This window comes from Amphiura filiformis, chromosome 4, assembly GCF_039555335.1.
Source record: "Amphiura filiformis chromosome 4, Afil_fr2py, whole genome shotgun sequence".
In the NCBI taxonomy this organism is placed as follows: Eukaryota; Metazoa; Echinodermata; class Ophiuroidea; order Amphilepidida; family Amphiuridae; genus Amphiura; species Amphiura filiformis.
The window spans coordinates 55,117,662-55,144,953 of NC_092631.1; the positions used below are offsets into that span (position 1 = coordinate 55,117,662).

At 35.6% G+C, this 27,292-nt stretch overlaps 1 protein-coding gene across 1 annotated transcript in view; it reads left to right on the plus strand.

The window, feature by feature from the left end:
- Positions 1-1,359: 1,359 nt before the first annotated feature.
- Positions 1,360-27,292, plus strand: part of LOC140150272 (uncharacterized) — a 269,361-nt gene continuing 243,428 nt past the window's right edge. Inside the window, exon 1 of the mRNA XM_072172277.1 lies at positions 1,360-1,718. Coding sequence (XP_072028378.1) covers positions 1,631-1,718 — 88 coding nt within the window. The 5' untranslated portion in view covers positions 1,360-1,630. The remainder of the gene's footprint in view (positions 1,719-27,292) is intronic.

Here is a 27,292-nt window from a genome sequence, read left to right on the forward strand (position 1 = left end):
GGCCCTGTTTCTCCATCTGGTGAAACTACTGTTGCCTCAGTTGTTATCTTCATACATTCTTGTTATACCTTCCACAAGTTGATTGGGGATTCCATAGGCTTTGAGAATTTGCAGCATCTTTCCTCTATGAATGGTATTAAAGGCTTTCCGGAAGTCTATATTTTTTCACTCCTTCAATAATCCTCCTTAGGGCCAACCCTGAAGCCATTCTGGTTGATCCTTTATCTACTTCAGGCCTGATACTGTTGAGAATCATTTTGTTGAATATCTTGGCTACAGTACAACTGAGCTTAAGCTTATCCCTCGATAGTTCCCTGCTTGACTAAGATCTCCTGACTTTATATAGGGATTGGTACTATGGTCATGATGGTGAGGATAGACCACTGGCTAGGCTTGTTTCCTTTAATCAATGCATTGTTACAAAACACCAACACTATGCCATACGGATTACATCTTTTAAGTACCTCTGGTGGAATACCATCCCCCAGGTACCATCCTCTCCGCAACTCTTCCCCCCTACCAGTGTAGTCTTTGCCTTGGCATATTCCTGTGGCAGGCAACAGGAGGCTTTCTGGCTCTCAACCCTTGATATTTTACTTTTGTAATAAGCAAATCAGTAAGATGAAACTCAATTTTTTGATCATCGTCCCTTTTTCAACTATAATGTCCAATGTGAATGAATGAATTCATGTTAAAAGGGCATTTCGTGATATACAGCCTCATCCCCCACTTTTCTCCAGAAAAATTGAGGTTTTTATAACTGGAAACCTCTGACTACATAATGTTCATGTGCAAAATAAATCTTACAGATTCATTTTGACTTTGATATAAATAGAATTCCTAGGCAATGCTTCTGATACTGAATGCTTCTTCAAAATCAGACTATCGCTTGAAAAGTGAATTGAGTGAACTTAGTAAAAGAACAAAGGCAATACATGCAATAATCTTTCGATTATTTTCTTTTCATTTGCTCGCGTTTTTTCTACAATTCGTTTGCTTTGTTTATAAGACGTTCGTTTGCACTACTAACGTTCTGAAGTAGACGTGTTATAGACATTGCGTCTTAACTCCCAACTCTGTAAGAAATTACCAACACAATGTTGATGACTCTTGTCTATATATCTATCTATATATCTATCACACATGATTGGTCATTGACGTTATTACGTAGAAGTCGTATCAGAGTAGACTATTGCATCTTGGTATGAGCGCCAGCTAGCATTATGAAACGCTCAGTGTAACTCTATGGCACTAATACTTTACCATATCGCTTGTAAGTTGTGCGATGATGATAACAAACTTCCAAGTGCTTCGTTTCATTACGATAGCTCCATACTTTCTAATGCTTTCACGCAATGTTCGAAAGTTGAGAGATCAATAATGTTCTCGATAAAACTTTCTACCTAATCTGAGTTAATCACGATGCTAATTTGATGCTACGTGGAATTTACTGTAACGATTAAATTTACTTGAACAAGAGGAAGATTAGAGAACTCGCTATCTTGGGAAACAAGGAAAGGTGTTACAAAGGAACTCCATAAACATTTAATATTTTCTTGAACATTTGAGTGGCCAAATAACGTTTCGAACATTTTCGAATCAGGATCAAGGATAGATAGCGGTTTGAAAAATGAGTCGATTACTTTCGATGCGATTCAATGACCGGATAGTGGGATTGATTGTGTTATGGATTGCTGGAGCTTTGTATTCTATTCAAGGTAAGTTTCACTGAGGAAAATTTAATTTTTTTATTTTGTTTTTACAAAGAAACGATTTCTGGAATATAACTTTTATTCAAATTTCAAATAAAGTTCATTAAAAATACCTCAAATAATATTTCCTTTTTATCTATTTTTTTTATTATTGATTTATTGTTTAACTAGTGAGCATGGTTTAAGGAAAAAAAATAGGCATAATGACAAAACAATCCAATTACATGATATAGCCTAATCATGATAGTAACAAATTTGAAAGGTTATATTCATATTACACCAGCAATCACACACCTTTGTTCACTCAGTGTATGTCATCTATGTTACAAGGTTAGAACCGAGAACAATAAGGGTTTTAATCAAACTAAAATGATGTAGGCCCTAAGCTTCTTCAAAAAATAATGAAGACAAAAATAACATTTCAAATTGAAATGGACACAAAGTGCATCGTATTCTGTTCAAGCTATTAATAATAACTAGAGTGAGAGAGAGATGGAGCAAGAAAGAGAGAGGGAGAGGGGAGCGAACGAGGGAGATAGGGTGGGGGAGGGGATATATCAAGAGATATATTTCAATCATTCCATTTCTTATTAGCGGAATACGGCATTTTTTGGAATCAGGCGCTACGTTTGCAGATAGTGATATATTACGAATCGTGAGTCTGCCTTAAGCTTCAGATGTAAACAATAATCAAATGGCCCATACCTTTACTACTCATTTTTAATTTTCCACAATAATCAAATAGATAGCTAACGGTTAAACCAATAGCGTTGTTAGGATACCCGCAGTGCAACTTCATGCTGGCATTTCTCTCAGTCTAGTTTTCTCCGTCTATTTCTTTGTCTCTGTGTATCTTCCTGACTGAGAAATACAATTCTTGATGTCTGGGAGATGATTAAGTCTTTCCCCTGAAAAATTTGACCCAATAAATAATAGAGAGATGAATTGAGTGAACAAAACACTTGGTAAAAGTAGCCGCAGAGATCGGAAAAACTACGTTGCTATCAAAGTTGGTTTTGTGATGTACCAATATTGTATCTGTAATAAAAAAATACTTGCAATTTTGTAGTACTTATATTATTTATCGTTTTCTATTTGGGTAAGTGAAACACAAGCTAACAAAAGGCTGCTCATATTGTTAATATAGTGTAAAACGTAAATTGTGTGAACGAAGTAAAAGAAAACCTTTTGGCTATGATTTTTTGTGCAAATATGTACGTGTTCCATAATCATTCAAATAAATGGAACAAAACTCTGTAAGGCAGAACTAATTACATTGCCAATTATCGACAAGAAAAGTGAACAGTAGAAAGCTGCAAGGCACCTGGCCGAACAAGGAATTTGAGAGTTATCCTTTTCTGGATTTAACCGGATTACCAGGTTCGTGAAAACCACAACAACATTGTAAGAGCAAGTCTGATATCGATCAAAACCAAAATTTAGTTTACAATTTCGTCACATGAGCCATTCTCAAAGCTGTATTTGGCTGAAAATCCCATCATAATTAGGCTTTATTTCAGAGATATGGCCATTAGTGTTGCTCAGAACAAAACCGTGATACAAAGGAAGCCGAATACTATTAGTGACTGTATCTAAAAATAAATATGCCCGACATTCGACTAACTTTGCTTGATCACATCACGTCGTCACGGTATAATTCCATCATTTATTATCACCAGGACAGATGATAACCTTTACGTCTACATGTATATAGAATAAAAGGCATATGTGACGTGTCATGACAAAAGAAGACACTTTTGGGCAGGTTATTAATTTTGAGGTTTTTACATATCTTAAATAATTATAGAGATATTTTGCTCCACAACGCTGTTTTCCCCAATGAAATCTGACATCCAAGTTATGGTATTACAAACTTTGAAATTGAGATATCTGCCTTTAAAAATATTATTGTCAATGTTGAGAGAAAAATGAAAAATGTCTCAAAAAATACAAGATGCCGGTTATATTCCGGTCTGAAACTCTCAGACAATATTTTAAACATTAATAACATCACAAATTCGCAACAAACCCAAATTGTGAAACAATCAACCCCGGGTAGATTTTTGGCTATTTCTCCATTTACGATCCTGCCCAAAAGTGTCTCCTTTTGACATGACACGTCACATATATACGCCATGTACAGTCATTTCAGTCAACCACTGCTTAATTTTTGAAAGAAATATACGTAATTGATTAGATTTTTTAATTGCCAAATCTAAATATATTCACTAGGTTTTAGACATTCGCCATCTTGGCGATCCACTGGGATACACATTTCCCGCGGGATTGCCACTACTTCCGGTGATTTCCGCATCCCTCAGTTGCTTGATGAATGAAGTTTATACTTCGAGGACTGTTTAATATCAAAAATATCAAAAATTTTTAACAAATTTGCCATATAATTTGTATTATATAGCGAATTTCAAGCAATCCATTTTTTTTTATATATCAGGACATTCCTCGCATTCGAATGCAATGTGTCTGATGTGCTCTCAGGTCCCATAAAATACTGTGCAAACGTTGCTATCCGATTCCTTAATTTGGGTTATTTTTGCGCAAATGGTAAAATAATGTTATTGCTCGTTATGGTAATTTGTATATGAAATAATATGACATAATTTTAGAAATGCGGCAGTGAACACTTGCATTTTTATTTGTTGTTTATTTGTTTATTCCTCAAAATGAGTCTTGGAAAAGTATGTTACTGTTATAATATATATTAGTAAATTGGTCAAATTTGCTCACTTTTTATTTTGGTAAGTGAGAATTGACAGAACAGAGAAGGGAAAACTTCGAAGCCGATGACATGAAATTTGTCGATTTGTGACTGCTCTTTTTCAGTTCAATTCTCGAGCACATCTAGGTTGGGAAAAAGTTACAATCTTTCAAACCTTATGCATGTTTTAAAGTAGGGTGGACATATCACTTTAAATGCAAGATTTGTGTTTACACTTATAGCATGTATACGGAAGTTTTGTTTTTCAATTTAATGTAAATATATACGCCTTAACGTTGCGTCTTTGCACTTCTTTACCTAATGTGTGGTTGGGTTTCTTCATGCTATCCATACCCAGGCCACTGGGTACTTCATTTTATTTGCATGGTTTACGTGATTTCTTTAAAAGCCCTTCTTGCGATTGGCACTCTTCAGATTTCATCACCTGAATAATGCAACGAAGTAAGTGTTACGCCTTAGACAAATGTTCACCACAATCCCATAATCCATTGCGCCAACACTAATGAACAGTATGCTTCGACTTTATTTATAAATACGTTTTTATAAATACGCATGTGACCAGCTCTGCGCTGCCATACACAGCTTGTAGACAGTAAGCCGTCTCGTGACCTTCTACATAGCGGGTGGTCTTCCTATACAATTGCATGCAAAGTCGTCAAATACTTTCAAAATGTTGTTTTTGGTAACATATTTCAAATTCAGAATCCCCCTATTGCTATTCAATTAATACTTAAATTTGATGATATGTTTCTACAGAGCTCCAATCCTTTTCTGTATAGTGGTCAATGCATGAGGATTTGGTCACGATTGCTGGTCTTGGAATGTTGTGCCCATGGGTCAAAATAACGTCATATGTGTATTAATAAATACGTATTTATAAATATAGTCGAAGCATACTGTTGAATGACTCCGATTGTGCGACATAATGTCAGACAAGATATGTAAAGTCAATGTAAAGTCATGCCGGAGCAATGCTCACATTTCATTGGCTTTTGGACCAGAATCCCCTGAAATCTTCTGAATTAACTTGTGAAGGGTTCGCCACTCCTCCCGCCCAACATGTCTGTTTTACGTTCACAGCACTATATATGCTGGTACTCATGGGTTGACGCTGGAGAGAGACCATATAGATGTTAATGGCCATGTCTAAGGGCACAACATCACCACCTCCCGGGTTCGAACCCGCAATCCTCCATTTATGAGTTAGAGCCCGTACCGTTAGGTCACCGTGCCCACTAAGATACCCAGGCAAGATACTATACATATTGATAAAAATTAATGTAATATAAAACAAGGATCGGAAATCCTGCCTGCCAAATTACGTAACAAATAAAGTTGGACTTTGTATTGGTTAGGACCAATTTGGATGAAACAAACTAGATGTATTTTTGGGTGGGAATGTTGTTCTTCAGAAATATTTATAAGTACTAATTTTCAGCATTTTAAAGATTATATTCAAAATCCGAAGAACTTTTTTCTGTGCCCTAGTTTCGCGATGCAAGCTTGGAAGAGTTTGTATACGCATGCCGGAGGCTTGTATATATTCCTTGCATGGTCTGAAGTATGATGAGTAAGTTGATGAATATTTTCCAGCCAAAATTAAATGACCTCAAGAGTTACCTCCTGTACGCGATCAAACCAAATTGTGCGTCTACGCAGTCAGTCTGACATACATTAGAATAAGTCATTAAATCTAAACAGTAAGCAACTGTTTTTATAGTTTCTGAGAGCTTTTTGAAACAGTTTAAGGATCTTCAAAATCCAAATAAAGAAGGTGATTCAATCGAATACGGAAACAACAAAAATCAATATATATAATTGAAGACTGAATTAAAGAAACTAGTTTGCGTATGACGTCCTGTCAACAAGACCAAAATTGCCGTACTGCGCAGGCCAGGTCTTTTGAATTCTGTATTCAATTATAGTAGTGGTGGTATAATCAAAGACATAATTAAAAGACTATACTAAAATTTTCAATTAAATGAACGCAACCTGACATAGCGCATAGACCCTTCTACATAATATATATGCATAGCGTGACGATTTTTCGCGAACACTGCGCGATGCACCCCAGCGTGTGCGACTGTGCGTGCATAATGCGGAACTGAATTCAACCATGCCAACTTACTCGTGATTGGCTACTTTTTTAATTATTGTATTCAAGGTCGTGCGTTCGCGGTGTGGTTTGAAGTACAGCTGTTGAAAGCTGTGTTCATTCAATTGTAATTTCTAATAATGTTTGCGTCTGATGTCATATGTCAATCAAACTCGGTCACCCGTTTCAGTAGTATAGCGAGCAGGGGGCATGTGGGGCAGAGTGCCCCCCTGACAAAAAATGAAAGAGAAAAGTGCCCACTTGCAAAAAATGAAAAAAGATAAAATCAGGAAGGAAAAGAAAAGCGGCAAGGAATCAATTCACCCCGATCATGGGCCTAAATGGTGTGAAATACCAACTTTTATACGGACAGTCTCTCTAAAAAACCATCGGTCTTTGTATATCTCACCGAAAAAACCGGGTCAAAATGATGCAACCGGGAATTTTGTTTCGTATTATGACCAAGAAAGCTGGCTATGTCCCTGCATTTACGGTTTAATTGAGATTGAGGTTCTGAACGCGGCAGTGAAACAGCGTGCCTTATGGTTAACTTTGCACCTTCAAATATACTATATCTTCTAAAAAGATGAAACGATCCATTGTACGGTCGGCTTGTTCATTGTCAATAGTTTCAATAGGCTAAACATAGGCTAAACATTTACAAATCTACTTACGGTAAAAGTCGTACCAAAACATCAACACCAACACATGAAAAGGAAGGACTAAGGCACAACATGTTTTTGGTGCTATAGTGCTATCGGTGCCCAAAGAGGTACCGATGGCCCTTTTTATCGTACCCTGAATATTTGTCATCGGTACCTAACAGGGTACCGATAGTTCTATAGGAACAAATTCGATGTGGTGCCTAAGATAGAAGATGAAGGGAAAGTTATTTGCTTCTGTCCAGTTATGAGCCACGAACCCCTCATCTACCGAGGACGAGACCGGGGATACAAGCCACGAGTGTGACACTGGCCCGGCCGGCGTGTTCATGTGTAAATCAAGGCTCTGATGATTGCGCAATTATAGCATTACGTGGGTTACGCTTGCAGTCGCTTTGTGATGTGTGGTTTTCTATGGTCTAGTAGTGTTAGAGGTTATAATAACGTGTGCTTTTATTGACTTTTTGGCTAAATATATAATCATGAATTGATAGTAAGGACAAGGTCACTGATACAAAATCCAGTCCAAACATTTTGTATTTGCTTGTAATAGTATAATTTTTTGGTAAACATATGTTGCCAAAGTTGGTGTCTTTTACTCTTCTTCTCCTGTATCGCCAAATACTCGTCAAATTCTTTTTGATTATGTTGGTGCAGTATTAAGGGTACATGCCCATGAGTTTCATTCAGGGGCGTGTTTGTAAAACGGCACAGCGCATTAGTAAAAAGAATAAAAAATACTAAAATTTTCACCGGGGTTCGAACCACTGCCAATTTCACTGAATGCTAAAGATGCCTATGCTGTGCCACAGTGACTGTGGTTAACATTCGGCGATTTTCAAAGATATACATATCAACACGTTTCTAGTGTATTGAAAATCATTTTGATTTTGATTTTGGTAGGAATACGGTCATAGAAAGACACATGACTCTACTTGTCTGTTTGTTTTTCATTTAATACAAATTAATTTTGATGAATTGAACTGGTACAACTCTTAGCACTCGTGATAAACGACGATTAATTTAGTAATAATAAAATGAAAACGCTGGGTCATTCACGACGTCATTTGTAATTTATGTCAAAACCTGGGGAGGACCACACACATCCGTGCTGCATGTATACGTGCTCAATCGATACTCAATGATCCAGACTATAGCATTTGAATATACCGCCCTGCTTGACACATCTTGTCACTTGCGGGAAGATATACTATAGGCCTACCCTAATAGCTTACAATAGATACCCCACCGTAAATAGCTCTGTTCGTTATCTCGCTGTGCTAGTTTATACACGCAGCGTACGGACTTTTGAACCATATTTTGTTCAAAAATGATAGGAAGGGACTGTTTTCAGCTAAAATGTTGGTTATCAGCAGATGCTTAATGATACCGGGAAGTGTTGCAGAAAGGTAAGCGTACTCTTTATTTATTCAAAATATGTATATCAATAAATTTAAATTTGAAATCCAAAAAGTAAATGTCAGGTCAAAATTCTCACCTTAGAATTATTGTGAAATAAAATCAAACCAAATTTAGGCTCCGCAAACAACGTCCAATTATTCCCATTGGTGTTTGCTACACATGCATATAATAAATTATGATTTGGGGCTAATTTGAGAAGCGTTAATACCTCGAGTTTCAAAATACACCGAGTGATGTTTTTTGATCAAAAACATCGACAATTCAAGACTCTGTAAAAACAAATCAAGAATTTTCTGGGATAATTGCAACTAAGTGCAATGAAAGTTATGATCTAAGCTACCAGATGCATCATTAATTTCCTGACTATGATATTTAGTTGTGGGAAAAGATTACTTTAATGTTTTGGCGGGATTATTTCCCGCCAAAAATTTCAACCAAAAAGAGCATGTAGCCTTAAGAAAGAATTCAATCACGTCAGCAAGCATGGTCAGGATATCAGCCAGATCAGCTAGCAGACCACAGGGACAATAGTTTACCTTGGAACCCAACTATTAACGACGTAAATATCTGGCTTATGATATTAAATAAATATCACGCGCTTCATTATATTAGATGGTTTTTAGCATACAGGTTTTAAATTATGAATATTACATCTTCCTTGATACGACAATAGGATAATTTGCAATTCTGAAACATAAAATATAGGCCTACATGAGATTTACCATGTTTAGCCTTTAAAGTATAATCCTTCATATGCTTTGCGAGATAATAATTATCAATAACACAAGCAAATTTGAAATGTGTCGCTATAAGTTTCATACTGCAGTTACTGTCCGTTTTCCTATACACAATACACAGTGCTCTCACCATTGACGCGTGACCCCTACAAATGATGTATGTTGGGAGAATGGACACTTGCCTAGTTAACATCACTGTGTGAAAAATAACCAGCCAATATTTTATTTATTCTCCAAAACTTCTAGCAAATATATTTCTCTAACATGACCTAAAATTACAGCTAGGTTAGATGTTCAGAAATGGTCGTACTTTTGTAAAATATGAGTGAGGGCAAGGCATAGCTAGCCAACTCCCCGTGTTATTTGAATGGAGATTTGACCGAAAATATTGGTATCGGACCGCTCACTTCTGAAGGATGCCACAAAAAACCGGTAAAAGCTACATTTAAATTATTCTAAATAGGTTCTAGAAAATAAAGTTTTGTAACATGTCCTAAATTTTTAGCTAATTTAGGTGTTTGGAGAGGGTCGTACTTTTGTGTTTTAGGAAGGACATGTAAACGACAGATAACACCAAAAATATGAAGAAATTATTTCTAAACCGTGTTAAGTCAAAAATCATTATGTTGCTCATTTTCAAGAGTGCTGGTTTACAAAAAGCACGACATTGTCTGATTTCGTGAACAAAGCCACACATAACATTGTTTCCTTTCGTTTCCTTTATAATCGGTTACCCAACTGAAGCTATGAATACCAGCTTTATTGCGATATCGCACATGAAAACAGTCACTTGTGCACAACCAGAGAAGATCCGATTTAATCAGTTGAGCTGTTTCAATGAGTGTTATCTTGGTTTAATAGCTTTTAATGGGGTTAAGTCCTGCAAAGGTCGAGATGAATTCTACTGTAGACATGACTGCATCATGTAACAAAATGGGTTTCTCATATATCATTCTATTACCCCCACGACCCATTATTCAATATCGCGCACTGTGATTTGTTGAAACGCGTCACGTGACAGACCATTAATTAGCGATAAAGTGTCAAGGGCAACGAACTTTATGTTCTTTCACAGCGCACAGCAGAGCGCACAGCACACCTGCTTACGTAGGGGAAAATGGAATGTCAGGGGTGTGTTATTGTATGTGCATACCTGCTTATAGGGGAGAATGGAATGTTAGGTTGTGTTATTGGAATGTGCATACGCTTTGGCTACGCGTATGCGCTCCACCTTGAGGTAAACAACTTGAAATATTTGGGCAAAAAATTTGATATTTTCTCTTTAAATCACACTATTTTGTGGTAATAGAATAGAAATAAAGGGTGCAGCATTATCCTTTACACGCAAATAATGTGTCCTCGGCAGTAAACACGTTTAAATAATGGGTTCGGCTGCGCCTCACCCATTATTTACGTTTTTACTGCCTCTGACACATTATTTTCGTGTAAAGGATCATGCATTACCCTTTATTTCTTAATTAGAAATTTCAGAAATAATCTTCACATTAATCTCCCAATTGTAAGCTGATACAGATGCTGATGAGGCTTATCTTAGACCTATCACGCTCATGACACAATGACGTGCCTAAGACATGATCTAGCGGAAAGAAATCCCTTCCACACCTTACAACTCACGACGTCTCTATAATGTGCAGGTTAGATACACGTTTTATCACGTTTTTGCACGCAAACCGTCAACTAAAAAAAGAACATTCTTTGTTATAGTTTCCTTGAAACGATTGTTGGTCTTTGTAATCTCTAAATTTGCGTATGACGATCTGTCAACCAGACCAAAAATGCCATACTGCGTAGGTCAGCAACCAACCACGCATGGCTTTTACCTTAATGTCAGACGCAAACTAGTCTTTTTAATTCGGTCTTCAATAGGCATGTAGCTATTCGCTGTCGAAGTGTCGTAATAATCGGATTAACTACCATAGCAATAGGGTACTCATCACCTGTGTATATCTGCAAACATAGATTGAATACAATACCGCTCCTTTCAAATATATTAATCTTACAGGTGTGAGTGATCAGCTTTATGTTTCAATGCAGAGGTACCGCGTGAACGTGTTAGTGAAGTGCGATATTATCAAAATTTGTTTTACCCTATTGCTATAGTAGTTAATCCGATTATTACATCACTTCGACGGCGAATAGCTTTTGTGGTGGTTATGAATTCTGATCGATTACCAAATAACTTAAAAGAATAAATGACTTTGTAAGCAGCTATTAAGAAATAATAAGGAATGGGAGCTTTATTGTATCCATTTCCCCATGAATAGTCAGTGTACCATGTTTACAGTGGATTAAGCGGTCACCATGTAGAATGCGACTTAACTTCTGTTTGTGCCCAATGCAGATATCGTTTTAAAGCGTTTACCGTCAACATGAGAACATTCGGAGGCAGGCGTTCCCCGTTGGCGATTTATGATCTTTATACTTCTCTATTATGCACTAGAGAGCGTAAATCATCTTTATTGAATTGAAGTATATTCGGGTATGATCTCTTTCCGGTTAGATCTATCACGTTATTGCATTTATACGATATTGGTAAAGAGGCGCTTTCTTACTTTCGGATTGGACTAAATCTTCTTTATTACTAAATGTACATACTTGATTGTGCCATTATACTACTGTTATTATCCTAAATTAATGACCATATGTCTTGGTCAAGGCTACAGTATTTTCTGCAGAGTACCTGTATAAAGTGGCTCTGTGATATTTCAAATCAAATCAAATGAAAAAACATTGCATTATTTTGATATATTGAAACCTCAAAGAGCCTAACAAGTAGTAATTATTTAGAGACAAAAATATGCAATAATGAAATCAGAGACATAAAGCTTAAACTAATCTGCTACCCACAAACACAAAAATGTCATTTTAAGACTTATAAACGCGTTTTGATAGCATTTAAATGTTGAGTTATAAAAGTCGCGAAAACGTTTTCAAAACGTTTTATTTGAAAAAGCACTGACAAAATGTTCTTTAAATACTATTGTGAAATATGTTTGGGCAAACATTTTGTCAAAATATTTTGTCAACACTTAATAACATAATGCTCTGCATCATGTTTTCAAAAATGAATTAGAATGTTATTAAAACTTTTTATACCCTTATATAGTTATATAACCCCGCATTTAAACGGTTTTTTTGTAAAACGTTTTGTGTTTGTTGGGTATTGAGGTGTGTTGTGGAATAATGTTCCGGATCCGCGGAACCTCATTACAATAATACCAAGAATATTTATTCTAGCGTTTGTATGCAAACATTGCATACATGTTCAAAACTGGAAATTGGTCAACATTGAGGGCGCAATTTTTGTGAAATCTCACAATGCCCCATTAAATGATATAAATATAAAAATATCTTTTGGTTGCACTTTATCGACCATAGTCTCGCTTTGCAGATCGTGTTACTTAGGATTGAAGTATGATTTTAAAAATGATCAAAAGGGTTGGATGCAGATTGTAGTCAGTTGGATGTCATGCGCAGAGCTTGTACTCCCGGGCGTGTACTGCGCTATTGCCGTATTTTAGGTGATGTATAAGCAAGTAAATCCAAAATGTTTGATTTGCAGAAACCACGTTCTGCGAGTATGCCATCCACTGCGTACCAGCTAATACTTGTAATTGTCTGGAGGTGATGCAATGCTACACCTGCCTCGTTATATAATTCAATATAAAGAGGAACGTGTGTGAAAGGTGTCAACATCTACCTCATTTCTCTTGCTTTATTACTATAAGACCTTATACATCTGCACTTACACACACTTGTTTAACTTGGCAATCTAATAGAGACTCTTGACATGCTTGATAAGGAAATTGGGTAGTAATTTGCCCGCAATTTGCTGGGTGGAATTGCTTGTCGTAAGGGCTCTTATTGTATGTGTTATGACATTAAGGTATCTTATATACAGTTGATGAGGATGCATGCATTTTTGTTCACGCAGTGAACTTTAATGCCACTTGCATATCTCATATGCACAATTATCCCTTACATACCCTGTGTCTTGCATAGCTATTGTAGTCCACCAACCGTGTGGTTGGTTAAGAGACCAGGAAATAATTCCTGATATCTTATGCCCTCGTTTGTATGACTTTTTCTAACCCTGACCCACATGAAAACTTATTATTTAGCCCATCTAATCTTGTAATGAGACAGTACCAGCCAGGACTTTTTTAACCTTTTTTTCTTAGCATGTTTGCAGTTGGCTACCAGCCATCACATGATTATAATCTGTTTTACTGAATGGTGAGCGAGGTTATTACAACTATTTACTCATGATAAGGCCGCTGAGAATAGGAAAAATATACTTGATATTTCACACAGCCGGTTTACTGCTCATAATGTGATGCGATCAAGCAAAATCAGTCGGAACTCGGAAATATTGATTTTGAGATATAGCCAAAGAAAGGAAATATTTCCTTTTGTTTCCTCTTGTTTTTGAAAACTCTTTAATTGCTCATATCTTTGGAACTGGTTGTTTAATTTCAATGGGGTTTTCTTTAAAGTCCAGCTTTGTAAATGGTTTTTACTATCCTATAGGAAACTGAACATTTATTATTGCCGAGTTCCGACTGATTTTGCTTGATCGCATCACATATATGTGTCCATATTGGGGTGTGTTCATTTATGGGTTTATTATGCATCTTAACATGGCCGTATCTGATTGGTATAATTGAATATGGTAGTGATATTTGTTTTAAAGCGTATCTTGTTTGAAGGAAAAGCTTTAAAACAACGGGTTCATTTTGCATACTTACTGCATATTTCTAGAGTTATATAAGTTTTATGGGCATCACGCGTGTGATATAGACATAGATTGACTACTGCACACCATGAATAAACAAATTTCATTTAAGTGCTAAAAAGCCAAATTTGTTCCCTGTAGGTGGCTTAAAAAATCAAATGCAAAATGCATCAGGATGTAGGTATCATTATACATCAAATCACTTATATAATTGTCAAATCAGTACAGAGTAGTTTAAATCTTTTCTCTTTTTTCTTCTTTTTCTCTTTCTTTCTTTCTTTCTTTCTTTCTTTCTTTCTTTCTTTCTTTCTTTCTTTCTTTCTTTCTTTTTTTTTCTTTTTTCTTTTTTTCTTTTTTCTTTCTTTTTTCTTTCTTTCTTTCTTTCTTTCTTTCTTTCTTTCTTTCTTTCTTTCTTTCTTTCTTTTTTTCTTTCTTTCTTTCTTTCTTTCTTTCTTTCTTTCTTTCTTTCTTTCTTTCTTTCTTTCCTCTTTCTTGCTCCTGTTTGTGCCCAATGCAGATATCGTTTTAAGCGTTTACCGTCAACATGAGAACATTCGGAGGCAGGCGTTCCCCGTTGGCGATTTATGATCTTTATACTTCTCTATTATTAGGGGGGTGTGATAATTCCATTTTTTTCTGGGGCCCCCCTCAAAATATGGTATTGACCTCTCTAAACAAGAATATAATCATTTTAATCAAATTTGAGCAGTGCAACCCCCCTGTACATGCCCTCTGAAAATTTTTAAACAAGGTTTCCGAATTCGGCAGCCTTGCTTAATGCTTAATACAGACAGTCAAAGAAAAATCAATGAATTAGAAATTATAACTGTATTTGGCAATTTTGTGTATTGTAAAGGTTAAACCTGAATAAAAGCTAACTTCTTTGAGTGTACAAATGCTAATTTAACCTTTTTTGTGAATAATTAAGTCCATGTAACAACAAAATTATCATATAGGTCTAAATGTATGTATGCTATACCATACATGAAAAGGACTCTTCACACTTGTTCAGTATGAATTAAAGCCATGGTCTGGTTCAAGTTATTTAGAATATACCGCTGAGGTCACATTCTTAAAGGAGAAGTTTCATATTGAATGATTGTGTTGTAGCATAAAGCTTATTGCAAGTCTGATGTCACCAATTTTAGGGCAGGACAGCGATTCTGCATGAGATCTCCAGCTAGACTGGCTACTGTTTCAGATTCATCAATAATTGCAGGGCTATACAGACGGGCTGTTTTAGATTCATCCAAACCTGGCCTGGTACTGTCAAATAGGGTTCCTGCTGAACCTGCAGCTGATGTAAATGGTCATCCCATGGTCTTGAGCTCATTTAGGTCCTTTTTTGCCATCTACTGAATGTGAGATTTATGGTCTCTTTAGTTTCCAGACCTTCTTTTGATGGTCTCTTTAGTTTCCAGACCTTCTTTTTTGAGTTTTTCCTGTATATAAGAGTTCATGCTGCTCTTATTTCAGGAAATTTGTCTCTTCATGGTCATCTGTCTATATAAGATCATTATGATTTTCCCTTGACTTAGACAGATGATGCACTGGCAAGTTGTTTTGCCCTTCATATAGTTCACAAACCCAACGCTACGTTTAGCTGTAGTATTATGGATTGGGACCTGATCAAGCCCCTGTGTGTCCATTTGAGAAAGAGAAGGCTTATCTTTACATTCACCAAAGCCAAAGATATCATATTTTGCTTCTGGAACCCTGCAGGAGGCTGCAGATATGTATAGCATCCAGTAGCAGCTTCAGGTTTTAATGCTTCTATTCATGTATGCCTATTATTTTAGCTTCACATATATCCTCATCTTAAATGTATCTGACTTGCAGGACCCTTTCCATGCATAGGCTATGAGAAAGCTGGTGCAAAGACATTCAGAAGATTCTCTAGATCAAAATGAAACAACCATCATAATAGTTGCTGTTAATTAAACTGGTATGAGTATGGAGTAATGGTGCTTGTTGATGTCGTTAAAGGCAGGAATGACCCGCTAAGCAAAGTGTAATGATCCAATCAGTGCTTCAGCAGAATTCTCAAGTAGGCCTATTATAGATCAAAAATACACATATAATAGGCCTACAGTACAGGCAAGCTGGATGGATCAAACATAGAAATGATGCAATGTCATCTATATAGATGATAGAGAGTTTATAGCATACACCTTGGTCATAAAATCTGCACAAAATTAAGTATATGATGAATACTTAGGCCTATTAACTACAATTATGGTCATGTAATATAGGCCTATATTTCATAGAAGCTTCATTGAAACCTCTAAACAAACACAAAGAGGATCAAATAAATATATCTTGATCCAAAAGACACCTAAATTTAAGTAAATAAACATAAGCAAACACCATCATTTGATATGATGCCAAATTAACATCATATTACCATTCATATGTCGTCTGCTGTGTGCTAATGTATATGCAAGCCTTCCGAATTCGGAACCCTTGTCACAAAATTTTCAAGGGGCATGTACAGGGGGTTCTGCAACTTTTTTTCACAAAATTTTTTTCATATTCTAGTTTCACAATGGTCATACCATATGTGACCGTACAACACGAATGAGCCGTAAATGTCCTCAATTGTATTCTGAGTTACAGTGTAAAATGGGCATGAAGGTCGTATTCATAGGTATTTCAATTTGGTGCTACGTGTATCTCATTAAATGAGGTACACGTAGCACCCAATTGAGGTACCTATGAATACGACCTTCATGCCCATTTTACACTGTAACTCAGAATACAATTGAGGACATTTACGGCTCATTCGTGCTGTACGGTCACATATTTTGAAGGGGGCCCCAAAATAAAAAGTTCATTTTCGCAAAATAACACACCCCCCTACTATTATGCCCATTATATTCACTAGAGAGCGTAAATCATCTTTATTGAATTGAAGTATATTCGGGTATGATTTCTTTCCGGTTAGATCTATCACGTTATTGCATTTATACGATATTGGTAAAGAGGCGCTTTCTAACTTTCGGATTGGACTAAATCTTCTTTATTACTAAATGTACATACTTGATTGTGCCAGCATACTACTGTTATTATCCTAAATTAATGACCATATGTCTTGGTCAAGGCTACAGTATTTTCTGCAGAGTACATGTATAAAGGGGCTCTGTGATATTTAAAATCAAATCAAATGAGAAAACATTGCATTATTTTGATATATTGAGGCCTCAAAGAGCCTCTTAACAAGTAGTAATTATTTAGAGACAAAAATATGCAATAATGAAATCAGAGACATAAAGCTAAAGCTAATCTGCTACCCAGCAAACACAAAAATGATCTTAGACATTATAAAGACTTATAAACGCGTTTTGATAGCATTTAAATGTTGGGTTATAAAAGTCACGAAAACGTTTTCAAAACGTTTTATTTGAAAAAGCACTGACAAAATGTTCTTTAAATACTATTGTGAAATATGTTTGGGAAAACATTTTGCCAAAATATTTTGTCAACACTTTTAAAATAACATAATGCTCTGCATCAAGTTTTCAAAAATGTTTTTGAATGTTATTAAAACTTTTTATACCCTTTATATAGCCCCGCATTTAAACGTTTTTGAAAAACGTTTTGTGTTTGCTGGGTTTCGAGGTGTGTTGTGGAATAATGTTTCGTATCCGCGGAACCTCATACCAAGAATTTTTATACTAGCGTTTATATGCAAACATTGCATACATGTTAAAAACTGGAAATCGGTCAACATTGAGGGCGCATTTTTTGTGAAATATAAACACATCTTTTGGTTGCATTTTATCGACCATAATCTCGTTTTGCAGATTGTATTACTTAGGATTGAAGTATGATTTTAAAAATGATCAAAAGGTTTTGCTAAACGGTGGATGCATACTGTAATCAGTTGGATGTCATGCGCAGGGCGTATACTGCGCTATGGCCGTATTTTAGGTGCAAGTAAATCCAAAATGCTTGATTTGCAGAAACCACGTTCTGCGAGTGTGCGATCCACTGCGTACCAGCTAATACTTGTAATTGTCTGGAAGTGATGCAATGCTACACCTGCCTCGTTATATAATTCAATATAAAGAGGAACGTGTGTGAAAGGTGTCAACATCTACCTCATTTCTCTTGCTTTATTACTATAAGACCTTATACATCTGCACTTACACACACTTGTTTAACTTGGCAATCTAATAGAGACTCTTGACATGCTTGATAAGGAAATTGGGTAGTAATTTGCCCGCAATTTGCTGGGTGGAATTGCTTGTCATAAGGGCTCTTATTGTATGTGTTATGACATTAAGGTATCTTATATACAGTTGATGAGGATGCATGCATTTTCGTTCACGCAGTGAACTTTAATGGTACTTGTATATCTCATATGCACAATTTATCCCCTACATACCCTGTATCTTGAATAGCTATTGTAGTCCAGTCCACCAACCGTGTGGTTGGTTAAGAGACCAGGAAATAATTTCTGATATCTTATGCCCTCGTTTGTATGACTTTTTCTAACCCTGACCCACATGAAAACTTATTATTTAGCCCATCTAATCTTGTAATGAGACAGTACCAGCCAGGACTTTTTTAACCTTTTTTTCTTAGCATGTTTGCAGTTGGCTACCAGCCATCACATGTTTATAATATGTTTTACTGATTGGTGAGCAAGGTTATTACAACTGTTTACTCATGATAAGGCCGCTGAGAATAGGAAAAATATACTTGATATTTCACACAGCCGGTTTACTGCTCATAATGTGATGCGATCAAGCAAAATCAGTCGGAACTCGGAAATATTGATTTTGAGATATAGCCAAAGAAAGGAAATATTTCCTTTTGTTTCCTCTTGTTTTTGAAAACTCTTTAATTGCTCATATCTTTGGAACTGGTTGTTTAATTTCAATGGGGTTTTCTTCAAAGTCCAGCTTTGTAAATGGTTTTTACTATCCTATAGGAAACTGAACATTTATTATTGCCGAGTTCCGACTGATTTTGCTTGATCGCATCACATATATGTGTCCATATTGGGGTGTGTTCATTTATGGGTTTATTAAGCATCTTGTCATGGCCGTATCTGATTGGTATAATTGAATATGGTAGTGATATTTGTTTTAAAGCGTATCTTGTTTGAAGGAAAAGGTTTAAAACAACTGGTTCCTTTTGCATACTTACTACATATTTCTAGAGTTATATAAGTTTTATGGGCATCACGCCTGTGATATATACATAGAATGACTATTGCACACCATGAATAAACACATTTCATTTAAGTGCTAAAAAGCCAAATTTGTTCCCTGTAGGTGGCTTAAAAATCAAAATGCAAAATGAATCAGGATGTAGGTATCATTATACCTCAAATCACGTATATAATTATTGTCAAATCAGTGCAGAGTAGTTTAAATATGAAAATTGAAAGTTAAACAAATACACCTGATTCGTGAGCTTTGTATTTTTTAAGGAAATTCTTGTTAAAACTAAAACGGTTATACAAATGACCTCAGCGGCTGCTGGTAAAGGCTGTTAACATATTTGTTTTGCTAATAAACGGAATCTTTTTACAGGAACAAGATGCGTAGTTGAGAGACTGGGATAAAAGGAAGAGAATTAAGAGATTTGATATCTTGTAATGTACAGGTTCTTATTTACTTATAGATAACACAAGGTGTACTTATCCGTAGGGAAAATATAGCATGGATGTAGGTCCTGGAATTTATAAAGAGAAACATTCTTGAAACAAGATCTTGATAGACTTGAAAAGGATTTATGTGATCTGTGAAACATTTGAGAATATCTTGCTTCTATTAAATCGTTAACGACGTTGCATTCAGAGGGTAATTTGTATTTGTTGCTTGCCTTAAATTGGTCAAATCGATAGTTCTATGAGACTTGATATTTCCAACATTGTCCAAAGGTTCTGATTCAACAGCTCAATGAATATTACTTTTATTTCTATCACACAGATTAACTTGAAACTTAAGTATCCTTAAGCGACAACTATCTCAAATATGATTTAATCAAAGAATTCAGCTGACTCGAAACAGGTTCGAAACACATTATATTAACATCACTACGTACATGCTAACTGATTTTGGGCTTTAGGTAGTGAAAGTGGATTAATCTGTTAAATAGAATCTGATGGGTGATCTGTCTTACCAAACGGAGTTTTTGTTGAAAAATATATATGACTACTAAATTAAATTTATTTGAATGCTATTTTTCTTCTTTTCTATACTATGTGGAAAAATCTGCCGGGAATTCAACTATCTTTTATGTGAGTTTAATCTTTGAAGTCTTAACCTTTTGTTTCACCTTATTAGAGTGGTAATTCAGTTGCTAAATTCAACCACCATAGCTGTCTGTAAGAGCTGAGTGAAGAAAACACTTGGTAAAGGTAGCCGCAGAGATCGGAAAAATTACGCTGCTATCAAAGTTGCTTTTGTGAAGTTCCAATATTGTACGTTTTTTAGATTCTAATATTATTGGTCGTTTTCGTTGTGGGGAAGTGACAAACAAGCTATTGATATTTGGTAACATAATAATCTAAAACGTTCGAAAAAAAACTAAACATTTGAATTTAATATTATCGATTTTGCAAATGTCAAGCAAGAAACTACATTTAACAAATAATAATAAGCAAGAATCGGAATTTGCTAGTTCCATCGATTTAACTTTAACAACTAAAGAATTTCTTTATATTAGTCAGAAGCAATTTGGTTAAGAGCAATCTAAATTTATGTTTGAGAACTTTGTAATTTATATAAACACTATTGCAACTTTTTAAAATTCGGACTCCTAAGTACTTTTCTTTATGCGCTGTATTTGTCAAATGCAAGTTTGGAAGAGATGATGGATATGCTGGAGGCTTGTGTGCATTCTTTTCATGGTATGAAGAGTAAGCTAGCGCATTGTTTTCTAGCCAAAATTACACGACCTCAAAAGGTACCTCCCGCACGCGATTACAAAATGTACGTCTACGCAGTCAAACTTTACACAGCCAGCCTGCCTGTTACTTAATCCAAGCAAATAAAGTTGGAATGGAAAGAAATTGTCATCTTCTTTATTGATACTCTGACATACAAAATTGTGTATGAATTGCCTAAATGTGAAGGATAAGTCATTACAAATTCATTACTCCACCTCGAAGTAGACAAATACATGTAGTGATATGTTATCTTTAAATCGCACTATATTTTATGGTGATAGAATAGAGGGTAATGTATTGTCATTTACACCAAAATAATATGTCCGAGGAAGTAAAAACGTAAATAATAGGTGAGGCGAAGAAGATGAAAAATAGATTGAATAACGAATATTTAGTTTCATCGGATATTGGACGTTGAATAAAAAATATGAATCAGGGCTTTAGGCCTGTAACTTTAGCTTTCTGCAAAGGTTATATATGTTCTGATCCGATTATTTACCAAAGACCTTGAAGCAAACCATGACTATTTAAGCAGAGAATTATGAAATAATTAGGAATGAGAGCGTTATTTTATCCATTTCCTATGAATAGTAACTGTACCATGTTTAGTATGGATTACGTAGATAGAGTAACCTATTACAGGTATATGTATATTTCACGCGTTTACCATCAGCATGAGAACATTCGTAGGCAGGCGTTCCACATTGGCGATTTATAATGAAACCCGCGTTCACTAGAGAGATGATTTTTATTGAATAGGAGTATAATCGGGTGTGGTTTCTTTCCGGTTGAAACTATTGATCATGTTTTTGCATTTATACGATATTGGTAAAGAGGCGTTTAATTACTTTCGGATAAGACTGAATCTTCTCTATTACTAAATGTACATACTTGATTGTACCATTATATACTGTTAGTATCCTAACTAAATTACCAAATGTCTTGGTCAAGGCTACAGTATTTTCTGCAGAGACCTGTTTAAAGGGGCTCTGAGATATTTCAAATCAAATCAAATGAGAAAATATTGCATTATTTTGATATATTGTCGACACAAAGAGCCTACCAAATAGTAATTTAGAGACAAAAGTATGTAATATTGAAATCAGAGACGTAAAGCTAAAGCTAATCTGCTACCCAACAAACACAAACATATGTGGATTGGATTTATTTTTCTCTACTACACAATGTACCGACTTGATTGTGCCATTATGCTACCTTTATAAATTATTGTCCTAGATTAAATACCAATGTCTTTGTGCGTTCTGCGAGCATGGTATCCACTCTGTACCCCACCCACATTCACCTACAGCTAAGCCTCGTAATTGTCTGGAGGCAATACACTGCTACATAATACAGCATACCCTCAGAATGTGTTAACTATTCCTCACCTGCCTCGTTATCCCATTTAATATGTACAGGAACGTGTTTAAAAGATGTTGACATGTGCCCCATTTTGATCACTAAACCATTACCATAACCTGCACTTACACATTCTTCTTTGACTTATCAATTTAATAGAGACAATTGACAAGAAAATTGGGGAGTAATTGGAATGCAATTTGCTGTAATTGCTTGTGTGGGGGTTCTTATTTCTTGTTTGGGGTTGTTATTACATCAAGGTGTAATATACAGTTGATGCGAATGCATGTCTTTTATTTTAATGAAATAGAGATGACCTCAGCGGTAAGTATTCTTAACATATTTCTGATATTAACTTTGTTCCGCCAATAAACATAACGCAATCTTCTCATAAGTACAAGAGGAGAGCTGAAGTTGAGAGACTGGGATAAAAAGGAATAGACATAGGATATTTGACCTCATTTGGTGTATATTTTCCTGTTTATTTATGGTTAACACATGATGCCAGTATCCGTAGGGAAAATAGAGCATGGAAGTAGGTCTCGGCTATTACGTGACACGTTACTTGCCTGTGAGGTACCACTCCGTATAATATTTAAATGATTTGACGAAACATCCACACTTCACTTTGGTTTAAATGTGGATAAATTGAATTTTGTTGGATTTCATAACGAGAAATATTCTTGAAGCAAGATCTAGATGGACATTAAAAGTATTTATGTGATTTGGAAAACATTTGAGAATGCGTATCATCTTGCTTCTATTGAATAGCTTACGACGTTGCATTCACAGTGTGTTTTACGCTTGTTGCTTGCTTTAATTTGGTCATCGAAAGTTCGACGAGACTTGGGATTTCCAATGTTTCTGGTTCAGCTCAGTGAATATGAGATTCATTTCTACCATACAAAATTGACTTGAAACTGTTCAAAATGTCCTGAAGAGACAATGATATCAGGTATGACTTAATCAAAGAACCTATAGCTGACTGGAAATAGAACAAAAAACAACGCTCCTAAGTCTGCTTGTAAATATTCATTCTTTACAGATTTCTGATATTAATTTTGTTCCGCCAATAAACGGAACGCAATCTTCTCGTAAGTACAAGACGAGAGCCGAAGTTGAGAGACTGGGATAAAAAGGAAAAGAAATAGGAGATTTGACATCTTTTGATGTATATTTTCCTGTTTATTTATGGTTAACACACGATGCCAGTATCCGTAGGGAAAATAGAGCATGGAAGTAGGTCTCGGCTATTACGTGACACGTTACTTGCCTGTGAGCAGGGCTGTGAGGTACCACTCCGTATAATATTTAAATGATTTGACGGAAAATCCGCACTTCACTTGGTCTTAAATGTGGGTAAATTGAATTTTGTTGGATTTCATAACGAGAAATATTCTTGAAGCAAGATCTCGATGGACATTAACAGTATTTATTTGATTTAGAAAACATTTGAGAACGCGTATCATCTTGTATTGAATAGCTTACGACGTTGCATTCACAGCGTGTTTTACGCTGGTTGCTTGTCTTAAGTTTGTCAAAATCGAAAGTTCGATGAGACGTGACATTTCCAATGTTTCTGGTTCAACAGCTCAGTGAATGCGAGTTTCATTTCTACCATACAAAATTGACTTGAAACTGTATAAAATGTGCTGAAGAGACAATGATATTAGGTATGATTTAATCAAAGAATGTAGCTGACTCGAAATAGAACCCAAACAACATTCTTCACATTTTAAAACTGATCAGCTTAGGGTAAATACGCCTATTCTCGGTCACTTAAGAAACAACCCGCTCTATTTCTTGTGTAAATAATTATAAAAGTTAGCTATATGGGAACGTGCATTCCCCACAACACCCCGTTTAACATACCCTGCATGACATCTTCCATTGAACTTGTATTGGAAGTACAAGGTCAAAAGGTCAAAGTTGACGACAACGCCTATTCTCGGTCACTAAACTCCTATTCTCGGTCACCGTATAGTTTTTCTATACCTATTCTCGGTCATTCTCTTTGGAAGCCTGGTTGATCGGTATGATGCGGTTTTGATAACTTAAACGATCCTAAATGTCCTTTCTAAAAAAAGAGCGGTATCGCGGAAGTCGGGTGATCGATTCGCAGCGCTTTATTACGATGTTAATGAATATTAACATTTTATTACATTTTATGTTTATCTATTACCTGACAACTATTGGTTTAATTGCTTTTAAAATAATACCAGAAAGTTAGACCTATCAAGTAGCCACATATTGATACCAAAATGAATTCATTTTCAACAGTAAAACTTGAGTTTTGGTGGTTTGTATGTTCCATATACCTTAATATTGTCATATTTTACGCTGTTAGACATGGAATATCAACATTTTCGTACATTTTATGTCTATCTACCTGACAAGTAACGGTTTTTTTTTTTTTTTGCTTTTAAAATATTACTAGAAAGTTAGAACTATCAATTAGCTACATATTGTATACCAAAATGAATCAATTTTCATCAATAAAACTTGAGTTTTGGTGATTTGAATGTCCCGTACACCTTAATATTGTCATATTTTACGCTGCTACACATGAAAAATTTATATTGTTTAACATTTTATGTTTATCCAGCAAAGAACTAATGGTTATTTTGCTTTAAAAGATTACAACAACCAAATAGCTATATATTGATGCCAAAATGAATAAATTATAATGAATAAACGTCGAGTTATGTTGGTTTGTACGTCCCCTACCCCTTAATATTGTCATATTTTAGGCTGTTACACATTGGAAAATTAAAAATTTTCACATTTTATGTCTATCTGATGGTTTTTCTGTTAAAATATACTGGAAAGTTAGAACAATAAATTAGCTACATGTTGATACCAAAATGAATTCATTATCATGAGTAAAAGTTGAGTTATGGTGGTTTTTATTTCCCCTAACCCTTAATAATACCATATTTGACATGGTTATACATGTCATGGAAAATTTACCTTTTCTTACATTTTATGTCTATCTACCTGACAATTAATGTTTGCTTTGCTTTAAAATAATACTAAAACGTTTGAACAATCAATTACCTACATTTTAATTCCAAAATTAATTCATTATCATGAGTTGAAGTTGAGTTATGATGGTTTATATTTCCCCTACCCCTTAATATTGTTACACACGCTGCTACATGTGGAAAAGTAACTATTTTTTACATTTTCAGACTATTTTCCTGACAAACACTGGTTGATCTCACCCCGCACCTATAAATATTCAAAATGTTACATGAATGGTAACTTACCAAATTTTGTTAATAGAACTTATATAGCCGAGTGACATATCAAGACACGTGAAACACCCCAACCCCGAACCCTATACACACCCCACACGTACCCCCACATACCCACACACACCCCCAAACCCACACAACACAAACCAACATGCAAACAAACATGCACATATATAAATCTTTGAACCAGAACATCAATGTTTGCCTAGATATACTTGATATTAAAAACAAAATTAAAAAATGGAAACTTAATATTGAAAATAGAAATTGGCACAATAGTAAAATTTGAAGCCTGTGTCACAAAAACACCCACCCTGCACATTGTTGTGAAAAATCTGATTTTCCATTAGTGTATGGACTGGCTACTTCCAATCATGATCTAATGAATCCTATGTTTGCTTTCAAATAAGACTAGGAAGTTAGAACAATCAATTAGCTACATATTCATACCAAAATAAATTCATTATTATGAGTAAAAGTTGAGTTATGGGAATTTATATCTCCCCTACCCCCTTAATTTTGTCATATTTTTTGTGATTTTATGTGATTATACGTCCATATATAAAATTACCTGTAAAAAATGTGATACCACAATTTGAAACCACTACCTACCTAGCCGTAGGGGTGAACGAACTCCTTATTTATAGGGCCCCTGTGCATGCTGTGTGATCTTGCTCCTGGACAAAACCATTTTAAGAATATCACAATGGCGCTAATATCATCCCGCTAGGAGAATTCAAAAATAGCATAATTGCGCGAATAACGCGCTATAGAGCCTCAACCATTTACAGATTAGCACAATAGCGCTAATAGCACGCTGCCTAAACCATTTTAAGAATAGCACAATATCGCTAATAACACACTATAAGGCTTAAACCATTTTAAGAATAGCACCATGGCGCTATCAGCATCCCTCAAGTGTACTAGAATTCAAAAATAGCATAATATTGCGATATAATAACGCGCTATGGGCCCCCTAAGGCCCCAAACCATTTCCAGAGCACAATAGCACTAATAGCTCGCTATAAGGCCTAAACCATAGAACTAATAACACGCTATAAGGCCTAAACCATTTTAAGAATAGCACAACAGTGCTAATAGCATCCCTTAAAGCGTAGGCCTAATAGGAGAACTCAAAAATAGCATAGGCCTAATTGCGCTAATAACATTTAAAGCCATTTTTAATGTCCCTAATGGTTTTATTCTAAGTCCTAAAAAATAACACTGTCGAGACACAAATAGCATACCCATGAAAATAGCAGTGCTATTTGTGCTAATTAATATGTGTATAATTTAATTGCGCTAATAGCACGTGTAGGCCCAAAGAGAGTGTATGCTATCTGCGCAATTGTCAGTTATAGCGCCTTTCTCGGTCCGGAGCAGGAGCCATTTTTGCAGACAGAATAATGACATATTGTTGACCCAATTTTTCCGACCGAGAATACGACAGGATAGGAGGGGGTAAGAAAGGAGTAGGGGGGGGGGGGGTGTCGGACGGTTACAAACAATTTCTCCTCGCTCATTTGTATTCGACAAATGGCTATAATCAAGCCTTTTACAGAAAAATGCAACACTCTCATGTGCTCATGCATGATCATTTCTGGGACGCATGGCAACAACGATGTCAACATAGGCCTAGCTCATACTGTTG